The sequence below is a fragment of the Heterocephalus glaber genome, unplaced genomic scaffold (assembly GCF_053883595.1).
Source record: "Heterocephalus glaber isolate CG9 unplaced genomic scaffold, H.glaber_assembly_v1.0 deba00001481, whole genome shotgun sequence".
In the NCBI taxonomy this organism is placed as follows: Eukaryota; Metazoa; Chordata; class Mammalia; order Rodentia; family Bathyergidae; genus Heterocephalus; species Heterocephalus glaber.
The window spans coordinates 55564481-55577411 of NW_028258317.1; the positions used below are offsets into that span (position 1 = coordinate 55564481).

The following is a 12931-nucleotide window of genomic DNA, read 5'->3' on the forward strand; positions in this document are numbered from 1 at the left end:
GGAAGAGACAAGAAATATCTCAGAAAAAAGAGGAAAGAAATATTTGGAGTGCAGAATGCAGATAAGCTAGATGTGATGGTGTGCACCTGTAGACGCAGCTATTCAAGAGGACTGTTGAGCCCAGGGGATTGAAGCCAGCCTGGGCTTCTTATAAATATCTTATCTTATAAATAACTAAATGATAATATAGTATTATAATATTAGTAATAGCGGTAATGTAGATTATTTGAATTGGGAGAAATCTCCCGGGGTGAATATATTTCTCTAAAACTATTCTAGTTTGTAGCACTTTCTGACAATTCCCATTCTCTGTTCTAAGATAGAAGTAGTCATTAACACACCCATTATGTTTTAGGTTGGCAACCTCTGAACTTGGACCCAATTTGGTATGATATAAATTCCAAGCCATCTAGTTGTGCAAATAAATGAAGATGGAATTGTGAGGATTAATAAAATTTATGCATTCATAGTCACGTATTTGAGTAGTTGAACCATGAAGCAAGTGAATATCTAAATAATTTATTCAAATGGTAAACAGTGATGTGTATGTAACGGTGTCACTTATCGAACTTCGGGGATTGTGAGATTGTGGTCTCAGATGTGTGATGTTAAAAAATAAGAATAAATGTGGTAGTGGAAGAGAGGAAGACAGCACTTCCTGATGTTGCTCACTGGATCACCAACTCTGCTTAGGTGAAGAAGAAGATAAGTTACCCAGAAGAGAGAGCCTGAGGCCAAAGCGGAAGCGGACCAGAGATGTTATCAGAGAGGAGGACCCCGAACCTGAGCCAGAGGATGAAGAAACAAGAAAGGCCAGAGAAAGAGAGAGGAGGAGGCGGCTGAGAAGCGGAGCGTAAGTCAGTCCTGATGCATAACTGAATTTTGCTTTATATGTTCCGCCGCCCGACCCTGAAGGACCACTCAAGCCCTTTAGGTGCCTGTTGGCCTTACAATCCTTAGTTAAAACTAATCTCAGAAAGATAGGCTTATATTGATCCTGCCATTTACTGCACTTAACTCAATATATTTTAATAACTAAAAGAGAATTTAAACCTTGGTGTAAATTAAAGGTGGACTATAAGCAATTCCCTTATGAAAGATTTAAATTGACACATTATTAAAACATTATAGTTTATTTAAATATTTGAAAATTATCCTGTTTACTGTATACACTGTTATCTAAGCTAAGAAGAAAACTCTGAAAGAGTGGCCTAAATCACTTTATCTTTCAGAACAGAGGTTGGCTATAGCTACAGCTAAATATAGTCCAAGAGACCTTAAACATTCTTTAAAGGTTTATTCATAAAAGAAAGAAGAACACAGGACAGATTTGTATAGCACTCAAAGCCTAAAATATTAACCATTTTGGTCTTTAAAAAAACATGTGCTGGAGCCAGGTGTGGTGGCACATGCTTGTGATCCCAGCTCTCAGGAGGCTGAGGCAGGAGGAAATCTGCAAGTTCAAGGCCAGCCTGGGCTACATAGTGAGTTCAAGGCCAGACTGAACTCATTGTGAGACTCTGTCTCAAAAAAAAAAAGTACTGGTCTCTGTTACAGATTGGAAGTATTTCATTTTTAATATAGCCCAGCATCTTTCAGCTCAACATTTTACTTAGTGATTACTTTATATGCAATAGTATGATAAATGCTATTTTGCAAAAATCAAAGAAGAAAATTTTGGAGCTCTGGAAATTTGCAGGTGAAAGGAAAAAAAGGTGTAACTATAAAATGCAAGGAGTAATAGAAAACCTAGGTCCCTTGGAAAGGGAACAGCCAACCTGCTCTGCTATTGGAAGGAAGTAGGGCTAAGTGAATCCCAGAAAGGAGGTGAAATCCAAACACTCCTCAGACTTTAAATGATAAGGAACTTTCTCAGATGTCCTTCCAAGATGACACACTCCAGAATTCAGTAGCTCTATTATATCACTCGTCATAAAAAATTGTTATTAAATGCAAACAAAAAGTTTGTCAGGTAGAGAAGATTAGCATTAACGTACAATGTTCCTTTTGAAATAAAAGTTCTTTATATTTAGTTTATTTAAATTGTAAGTCTTATAAGATAAATAATGAATCTGATGATGGGAAAATAAAAAGGCGGGGAAGGGAATTGAAATGTGTTACATGCATGTACTAATCCCCTACAGTGAATGTAATCATTTTTATACACAGACATGTACTAATAAAGACCCCCACAATATATATTTTAAAAAATTTCCCTCGTTTCCTCCTTTTCCTCCTATTCCTTTGCTTCTTCCTTCTCCCCAGACTCCATCTCTGTCTTCACTGAATACCAAGACATCACTTGCTTTAAATTTTAACTGACATTTTTACTTGTACTTTTTAAAGAAACCCTTTCCTTGCAAAATAAAACCTAACACAGTTTTAAATCCTATGTAATATGATTATTAGTGCCATTTCTTTTTAAGAGGCACAAATGGATTTATTAGGCAGAAATTTAAAAATTCACAGTCAAAGGAACAGAGTATATGCCCTCAAGAAAAAGAAGCATGCTACAGTTTGGAGCAAAGAATATTTATGATTTTGGTTATGGAATGTGTGAAACTGTAGGAAGTTGTGTCTTGGTCTTGGTTTACAGGAAAAAGGATGGCCCACCCACAGAAAGATAATGGCCCATTTTATAAGTGAGAGACATGAGTACCAGTGAATTATTTTTGATGGATAATCTAAGACATTTTGTGTGAAAAAATGTCCCGGCCCGCGGGTAAGTCAACAGAGACCCTAGAGGGGGGGTGAGAATGACAAAGGACAGGGGACACGAGAGATGGAGAAAAGACAGGTTTCTGATCAAGTCTCGTTTATTGCGGAAGCTGCTACAACATATATACCGTAGGGCTAGAGGGGAGGAGCAAGAGGAGGGTACTGGGGCTACTTCCTTGTTGCCGGGTAGATTTGCAGCAGGCCCAGATATGTCCGTAAAAGGCACTCAAGAGTTCTAGCGGGGGGGCAAGGCCCCCCACAAAAAAATCCCTTGAATGTTCTCAACTTGTTCCTTTTTCCTAAGATCAGATTTCTGAGCATTATTTTATCAACTAGAAGTATTTTTACGAGATTTTGGATATGATGGGCCTAGAAGAAAAGAAGTACAAACAAACCTAGGGAATACTGATACAACTAATCTTGGATAACTGGAGTTGCATCTTCTTAAAAATACTTATTTTTAGTTAAAATTTTATTTGTTTGCTTTTTATCTACCTTTATTTTTTCTATTCAACCTAATGTCCCCCATGAGGCTTTAATCCCCCCCCCCCTTTTTTTTAACTGAAATGTTTAAGCAATGCCTTAGGGAATTTCCATTGCACTGACAAAATATTTGAAACCGAATAAAACAAAGATTGCAATGCTAACTGTATCCTTGGATGCAGTGAAAAAATACTGTTAACAATTTGGAGTATTTCTAATAATATTGCAGGCTTTTCTTGACCCAGTTTTAAGTGAATAAGTAATATATTCCTAGTAGTGAGAAATTCAGCATGTTATACCTTCTTTTTCCTAACAACTGTTGTTTAATCAAACTTAAAATAGAAAGTCTTTCTTGCACAGATTACTTCTAAATTTTACAAGATGAAACATATGTCAGCTATATCTTTTTAATATAATTAGTTCTTCCTTGGAGTGGTTCCTAGAAAAGCCATTTCTCTGTAATGCTTGTGAGATTGATATTTCAAATATGTGCATATTTGAAGGTAACTAGTCTATCAACCATTGTGCCTTGAAGGACAGAGGATCCTCCTGGGAGGAATCAGTATTATTTAAAAAAATATAGCAATTTGAGGGCTTGGGGTATAGCTCAGTGATAGAGAACTTGCCAAGAATGTATAAGGCTTGGTTTAATCCAAAACTGCAAAACAACGCAAAATAAAACAGAATGAACAAACAAAAAAATCAGTCTGAGGTCATTTATTATAGGAATACATGGCTCTCCATGCCTTAGTCATCTTGCAGGTGCTTGTTATATTAGTGTACTTTGGTTTGAACCCTGGGTTAAGGATGAGAGTTCCATACATATATATTTATTAAATATTTATCCAGCTCTACAAATTCTTAATGCAGTAAGAGAAGCCACTTAGAAAAAATTATTATGAAATAAGATAATATATACATACCAGAGGCAAAGTACAAACAGAGTAGTTGGAGTCTCAGAGCAGTAAAAACTACTTTCACAAGCATAACAAGAAGAGGTGTTACTGCAGATATTTCCTATAACTTTTAAAGAAATCATAGAAATTGGATGGGCTAGGCACATAAAGTAAGTAATCAGTGTTGGAAAGTTTTCTACTAAGTGCTTTTTAAAAGTTGGCGTGGAAAGAAATAAGCTTTGGTATCATAGTTAATCCACACATGGAACAGCTCATTCATTTTTCTTTGATGGTGCTAAATTAAATGAGATTCTGATTTAGATATGATTCTTAGTGGAAGCTCCGTAATGTAAAGCTTCAAGGTGCTGACATGATATCTCATATTATTTTAGTTGGGCAAACTAATGGCTTAAAATGTCAAATCATTAAATTATTAAAGTTTAAAAAAATCTTTCTAATTCACTCCATTTTCTGGAAAGTCTTAGGACCTATTTTCTTTTAATTTTGCTAGTTTTCTTTCATTGTGTTCAATAAAACAATCATCTATACAGTTTGGATTTGTGTCTACATTTACCCAGCGACAATTTCAATTATTTTTATTAAAATACATTTTCCTCTCCTATGACAAACAAACCTATATAACATTTCTGATTAGGAAATTAGAAAAAACAAAAATTATGAATATAGATAGAGTAAGAAAAATTCTCAAGTATCTTATGTCATGGTTATATAACACCATAGGATTTTATATAATAAACACCAAATGAACAAATCAGAAATTACTCTGTGATGGAGTTGTAACTTAGAGACAGTTTTTTTTTTTTTCTTTGGTGCCGGGGATTGAACTCGGGTCCTTGTGCTTGCAAGTCAGGCTGTAGAACCACTGAGCTAAATCCCCAGGCCCTAGAGTTGTAACTTAGTAGAGTGTACTCCATGGTTCTTTTGAACCAGGATTACTGTATTAAGTAAGATATTTAAATTGTTCAAACTATAAATTATCAATAGGAAGTGCTATTTTAGAGGGTTAACATAAATTTTTGTTTCAGTAAATGGAATGATTAAAAACTTTAGATTGGTAATAAAGAGATTGCAAAGTCATGTTCCAGGGCAGAGTGTGAAACTATGGCTATGTCCTCATATTATGTCTAATTATTTATATAGCTTTTAGCATATTCCTACTTGTGTTGGATTATGAGCTTAGTGAACAACAAAACATGTTTCTGAGTAACATTGAATAAATAGGGTCTAGTGAGGAGAGAAACTTCAAAAGCTAATTGAACAGAAAGAATTTAACATAAGAATTATTAAGAGTCATGAATAAAAAAGTAGCCAGGTTACTGAAAGGTAAAAAGATAGCTGAAGTATGAGAATAGTATCCATAGTAAGCAGCTTCCACGCACACACTGTATAGAGGAGAAACCCAGGGAGCTGAAACTCAGAGGCACTGTTTCTTGTGGAGGTGGTGATGAAGCTGTTTCTGCTAGTGTTGATAGAACTGACAAAGTAGAAACATGAAACTGTGAGAAGGCCCTGCAGATCTGGGAGTAAGAAGTGCTGCTAAGCCGGAAGCCTCTCCCTCTCCCTAAGCAAACAGGAAGTAGACAGGAAATAGGAAGAAGATAGGAAGCCACAGGAAAGACTGAGTTTCTTCATAGTTACCTATTATCTGAGTGTAAAACTGATCCAGCTAATACAACAAAAATGTGACTTATAGAGTTTGAGCTCCAACATCACAATAGTAAGTATAAAATGGTGTTTGGAACTGAGGCAACAGCTTAATAACAGAAACAATCTATTATTAAAAATATCAATTTCTACAATACTGCTTCATTTGAAATCATGCTGCTCAAGGTTTAAACTTTGTTTTCTTTGGGTTCTGGACCTTATACTATTTTTTTTAATATTAGGAACATGGAAAAGATACATTTCATTTGTTCAGTAATAAATGATTCCTTTGAAGGTCTTTTCAAAGAATTTGCTTCCACACAAATATATTTCAAGTTGAATTTTATCAATTGAAGTTTTAAGTTTAATTAACAGATTAGGTTACCTTTGAGAGAGAGAGATTTTTACTTTTTTCCTATTTCAATTTTTCTCACTTTCCCTTGAGACAGGGCTAATTTAAAAATTTTAAGGGCACTTCAAAGACATCTTTGACTCTAATTTATTAACATTATTAAAAAATAAAGCTTTTAAATGAAATGTAGAATTCAGGAGGGAAGATGTGCTAGGAAACAGAGCAGAGAAGGAAATATCTTGATAGATCTATAAATTATTCTTTCCATAGATTTTCTAGTTCTGACAGCTTGAGGCTGTGGACAGAAAAGAACATTTTAGCTTCAGCATGTAACAACGTAAACATAAGTGTTTAAATAATTTTGCATCAGTGTTCAGATATGAGTCCTAATGCTTATGGGTCTTAGCATTGACTTTATCCAGCCAAGTTAAACAAAGAAGAGCTGAGTATCTAATATTAGTCTTAAGTCTGAAAGTGATGCAGAAGTTAATCTTATGTTTTGTTTTGTCTTTTAAAGAGAAGAAGAGGAAGGGATTGATGTGGAAGAATTGGAGAGACTGAAGGCCGAGTTAGATGAGAAGAGACAAATAATTGCTACTGTTAAATGCAAACCTTGGAAGATGGAGAAGAAAATTGAGGTTCTCAAGTATGTTGCCACTTTTCATATATAAAGATACTTTTCCTGATACTGACCTCTTACATGCTTGCAGTATGATCTTTATTTTACAGATAATGCTAGATATAGTGCACATGTAAAATATTCATTGTAATATAAAACGCTCATATACAGGTATATGCACACATGCAGGTATGTGTATACATACACATACAATATGTATCTATCTATGCCTAAAATCTACTAGAGAAACTGGGCTGATGGTTATAAATTAGAAACAATTATGAGCAAATTCATTGATTTTTTTAGAGTCTTGTACCATCTGTAGTTAGCTTAATCATTTGTTCCTTAATTTGGAGTTTTCCAAGTTTGATACATTGATTACCACCTCTCTGAAAGAGATGATGTATTTGAATTTTGCAGGTTTATGTAGTTGCGCACTCTTGATTTTCTTCAGAGTCCTAGACTTAAATAATCTTTTCTTGTGACAGCTCTCTTGATAGCAGAGGAAGGATGCTAAGTGAAAGGAACAGCAAAAAGGATTCGAGCTAGGATCGTGCCCATAATCCTGTTGTTCCCTGATAATATGTCACTGACCCAATTTCAGTCTGATGTTGACTGCTCTTGTGGGTACAAACAGAGAACACAAAGATTTATAAATTTCCCATATGCAAAATCATGTGACTATCCCATTCTGGGAGGACAGAGCAGATCTGCCCCTGAGATACACATTATGTTTTCTTGCCCTGATGGCTGAGGGAGACAGGATGTACAGAAGGGTGTGTGTCTGTATTAGCTATGTTTGCATCTCTCATTCTTGCCATAAATACCATTTTTCCTCAAATGATTTTTATAAACAGTGATGTTTCCAAAACTGTCTTCCTCCAATGTTCCACTAATAATTTTGTTAAAATGATAATATGGAATCATTGTCTCTGGTGATGAATAAACAGCTGAAATAGCTATTAGGATAATTCACTTCTAGTTTTGGCTCTTCAAGAGCTTGCGTATTACTTAAGGAAATCATTTAACTTTCTGGAACTTCAGTTGTCTTGTATCAAAAAATAAATAAATAAATGAGTGAATAAATAAAAGAGAGATATTCTAGATCCACCCTCTGTTGAGATCTAGCCATCAATTTTAATATTATATCTTTGTTTTGTGTTATGGAGTAAAATAAAGTTTTCTAAATTCCAAACAATGGCCTTCCTAGTAGACTTTTGCAACATCAAGTGATTGCAGTCTGGAGAACTACCTGTGTATGTGTGCAGCAAACATTCATTGTGAGCAGCAATCCCAAGCAGAACTCCTTGTTCCATGCAAGTGTGATTTCGTGTGTGTGTGTATGTGTGTGTGTGTGCCTATGTCTGTGTCTGTAGACTGAAACACTTTCAGTTAATGAAATGATGATGATGCTAACTTGGAGGCTTAGAAGTCTCCTAATTTCTCAAAATAGAAAATTGGCAACCCGCTTCTGGCCCCTAAAATATAGTTTAAAATATTAATGGCCCACGGCATCCCAAAACCTGGGAGGCACAGGTATACAGAAAGTTATAAAATTGGAAAGTAATAATATTGTGAGCTTTCAAAGCATAAAATTATGGAAGAATGCCAGAGAGTACCTCCCTTCTATCTGCATGAGGGTGTAGAAACATTCATTTACTTCCTTACCTACAACTCCCATGTAGGACAGTAGAATGGGGCTTCAAACTTGAGTTTGAATCTTAGGTCATCTATTTAATGGCTGTGAATGAGATGTGTAGTCCCTCTGACCTCAGGTTCCTAATGAAATGTATTTATTTATTGGGTGATTGAAATCATATGTCAAGATAATTCATATAAAACACTTAGTGTGGTGCCAGAACATGGCACACAGCTGTACAATTATTTCATCTGAGAATAGACTTGTTGATGTTTTATTACTTCAATGTGACAAGAGAGATAGAGGGATTTGGGGCCTGGCAAGGTTAGGTAGGAGCCAATTTAGCCACAGGCAGATGCCAGGGGACTTGGGCAATGTTGACACAATGATAATAGTCTGGATTAATGATCAAAGTTTGAGATTTCAACAAAAGAAACTAGAGAGTATTTTAACAATGGCAAATCCAGAGATAGCTTGCTCTTAGTTCTTCCAAAATGTACTCCCAGTGTAGTCTCATGGTGAATTCCAGGGGCTGGAAGCTTGGGCCGGAGTTCAAGAACTAGGAGCTTTTAAAAGTGTAGAGGAATAGGAATTGCTGAGAAAAAAAGTGTGACGCTATGTTCTAGCACCAGGGCGGAGGTTGAAAATGGAAGTTGAAAGCTGAATGTAGAACATAGATTATTTTTATTTGGCTCACATTTTTTTTCCTTTCCTTTCCTTTTTTATTTGGTACTGGGGATCTTTTTTTCTTTCCTTTTTAAAAATTATTTTTTTTTATTGTGGAAAAATGTACATTAACAAAATTAAACATTTTATTTTTTAAATGATAGCAATTTTTCTTTTTATGCTTAGTTTTTAAATGTAAGAAATTTTACACTTAAAAAAATCCAGGTGTTCATCTTCTCATGGAAAACTGAAAGATTAAGTCCCACATTTCTACATGAAAAAACCCACTGGGACTGAGCAAGAACTGCCCCTTACTAATAGGGCATTCACTCTTCGTGGTTCTTGGAGAATCAGTTTCACTTGTATATGCTACTTGGCTGGACCTTGCAGGCAGTTAGATTTGCTGCCTCTCACTGGGACAGCTGAGGAGCAAGTAGGCATGTGACCAAGACAGTGATTTGAAAGCCAACGTTGGTGTGCAGAATGGAAGCACGAGTTAGGCCCAGAGAAGAAACAGCTATTCTACTCCCTTCTCAGCAAGGCTGAGATGATGATTCTTGTAATGATTCTCCACAGCCCAAAGTAGTTCCTGCTTTGTGGCTTCCTGACTCTGCACAACTAGTTCCCACAGCAGTGGCCATCCTGGTTTTCTTGGTTTCAGGCTTTGTGTTGAAGTTGTTAGTACTAAAGTGCCTGACCTGTCTTCCTTTGAAGGTTTTTGAAAGGCATATTGAGCTTTCCCCCCATGGATTCCAATCACATTATAAGAGCAGTGGTCCTTACTTCATAGTTCATGTAGAGAAGATTCATCTAGCCTAGTGTTGCTCACATGTGGAGTCAGCCAGCATTTCCTCCACCCTTCAGAGAAATCTACTTTGAGAGAATGTTTTTAAGGATTATGGTATGCCCAGGATTAGCCTCCAGTCTTCGCTCCTGCTGAGTCTATGCAATCCAAGACATGAGGCTAAATATCAATGGGATGGATGTTTTGGTCACAGGTTTGGATTTGTGTCTGAGTTTCAAGGCTTCCTTCCCTCTGACTGTGGACTCTGAAAAACCTGTGAAATTTCTAAAACAGACTTCAGACAGGGTCAGAATTTCCAAGCATGTGAGAGAAGAAAGCCCTAGGAATAGCAGGTTATAGTTCTGTGCATATGGGACGTTCAAGGACTTTTCCCACATTTTTTAAAGAATATCTGTCACTAGGAATGTGATCATTCTCAGGGGTAAAGGTTAAAAGATGGGTAATATAAACTATTGCTACATGGTCAAGAAGCTCTAGAAAAGAAAAAGCACTTTTAAGAAGCAAAATCGACTCTATGGAAATAAAAGAAGTCACTTCCTTTCCACTATTGCTGTGAATCATTGATTTTTGTTGTAAGATTTAATTTATGTAACCTTAAATCTAGTAAATAATATCTCCTATTAAAAGGGCAGGTGTGGCTGGCTCAAACTGGGAATGGTGTTTTTATTTTTTGCTGTCAAAGTCACTATTTCAGCATCAGGATTGAGAGCCACTATCTTTACCTCTGAGAAACAGAAAATGTCATTAAATAGGATATCTTGCTTTGTGGATAGTTTATTAAATGGATGATAATATGTGTGTTTTGGGGATGAGAAAAAGGAAAATAATGGTGCATTTTTCATTTATCTAAATATCAATTCCAACATTAAAAATATCCATCAGTGACAATGTTAAGTATATTCTGTTTTAAAGTTGTTCATGGGTTTAACTCCGAAGTTGGAAGACTAGATCTTTCCTATCTGTAAGATGTGCCAGCACTAACTTAGTAGCAACCACCACAGGTGAAATAAAACACCTGGGTGGAAAATAACTGGCCTACTCCTTACTCATTCTGTGACCTGAAAACTTGAACCATATCAGAACATTATATGTAGTAGAGAATAAGTCCTTATGATTAAGCCTAAATAATCAACCACATTCTTTTCTTGTAGTGTAATAGATTTTGGCCTGAAAATTAAGAGACCAGGCTTGTCAAAGACATCTGTTCAATGGCACCTCTTTGAAATTTAGTTTACTTATTAATAAAGCAGATGTCAGATTGTGGCCCCTGGTTCTCAAATTGCTGTCTTCAGAGGTCAAGCAAATTGGTGAAATCAATTCAGGGCTGGGCAGGCAGAGCCAAGAAGGAGGACTGCTTGACTACAGCCAGCTTCAACCAGACCACATCCACCTCGTCTTTCTTCTGTATCAGGTGCTTCCATAAAAAGCATCTATCTGGAGAAAGAATGCTTCCCTGGTTGTAACACAAAGAACAAATTAAAAACCAATAACATTTAGCTAGGTATTTAAAAATGCTTCCTTTGTGGAAGGAGAGTTTTCATATTTCATGAATCCACAAATTAGGGCACAAAAGTACTCCAAGTATACTTTTTCATGGAAATGAGTCTTGGAGAGATTGGTTAAAGTTACTTATTTTGATAACAAAGGTGTGTATTTAGTCATTATATCGATTGCTTTTAATTTCTGAGCTATGTAGTGTCCTGATCTAGTGTTTCTGGGAGTTGTCCATTGGCTGACTATCCCTAGTGATTTATTAATGATGTGCTCAGCAAAGCCAAGAAAGTTACCCTTAGGATTTCATTTACACTTAAATAGGTGCTAGAAGCTGTCAGCTAGCCATTAAGGTAATATTCCTCCTTATTCAGTGGTCCTTTACCCTACCGTACCTTTGTTTGTTTGTTTTAAATTTAATTTTGTTTTATTTTTTTGGTTGGGAGAAATAATGAAAAAATGAGAACAGACCATGGCTGATTTCCTCTGCTGGAGCCATGTGGAAAACCTTGGTGAAAACTGTTTCTTGGACTCAAGTCTCTGTCCCTTATTCTCTAGCTTCTTTGTAGCTTAAGATTTTCACGAGCAATAATCATATGTTTAGTAAGGTTGCAAAGGCCTTTCCTACATCTGACATTGTGAAGAAATGAAAGATTCCACACAAGAGAACTTTTAAGCCCGTGTACACACCCACCAACATGTACTTCAACGATTTCGGGTTCTTTTTTTTTTTTTTTTTGGTACGGGTATTGAATTCGGGTCCTTGCGCTTGCGCAGCGGGCGGCGAAACCACTGAGCTAAATCCCCGGCCCCTGATTTGGGGTTCTTTTAAACCAATAACTCAACGAGGGCCTAGGCCTTCTGTTCTTCTATATTACATTATCTGGGGTACAGAGATTTTTTTTCCACTGGAAGAATGGAGACTCTAGAGGCGATCAGTACATCTGAATTTCGTCCACCTAAAAGTAATATTGACAGCCAGTTTTTATAATATTTAGCACATCTATGCTGAGCGTCATACAGTGGGCTACGGGCAAAGTTCTTAACCTTTACATCTTGAGTTTCTTCACTTTGAGTAGGGACAAAAATAGTGCTATTTCAGAGTTATTGAGATGATTAGATCAGTCAATCAACATGAAGCACTTAAAATATGTCTAGCACATATTATTCATTTAATGCATGTTATTTATTATTTTACTGTCACAATTTCTTCTCTTTATCTCAATTGTACTTTAAGGTAGAAATTATTCTTTTGACTTTACATGTAAGGAAACTGAAACTCTTGAGAGGATAAGTAATTGTTTATGGTCACACAACTAAGAAGTTTTTGAACTATGATTTCAAAGTTTTCAAGTAGAAAATTACCTTGATGCAATGCCAGCCTGTGGGAACACAATAGGCAAGCTCTACTAGGAATTACGGATCGAAAAAATGCCCAAGTCACATGGTTTTTGTTTTGGTTAGTTTTTTCATTGCTGAGACAAAATACCCAACACCCAAGGTTAAGGGAGGGAAGGTCTATTTTAGCTCACAGCTTGTAGAGGTGTCAGTCCATAACTGGCTGGCTCTAAGGCAGGGCAGATGGGATCACAGAGGA

General features: G+C 36.2%; 1 protein-coding gene across 3 annotated transcripts in view; it reads left to right on the forward strand.

The window, feature by feature from the left end:
* Tmc1 (transmembrane channel like 1) overlaps window positions 1-12931 on the forward strand; it is a 455769-nt gene that overhangs the window by 344099 nt on the left and 98739 nt on the right. For all 3 annotated transcript variants that reach the window (XM_087184103.1, XM_087184105.1, XM_087184104.1), the window contains 2 exons: window positions 694-853; window positions 6632-6760. In XM_087184103.1, coding sequence (XP_087040229.1) covers window positions 694-853; window positions 6632-6760 — 289 coding nt within the window. The remainder of the gene's footprint in view (window positions 1-693; window positions 854-6631; window positions 6761-12931) is intronic.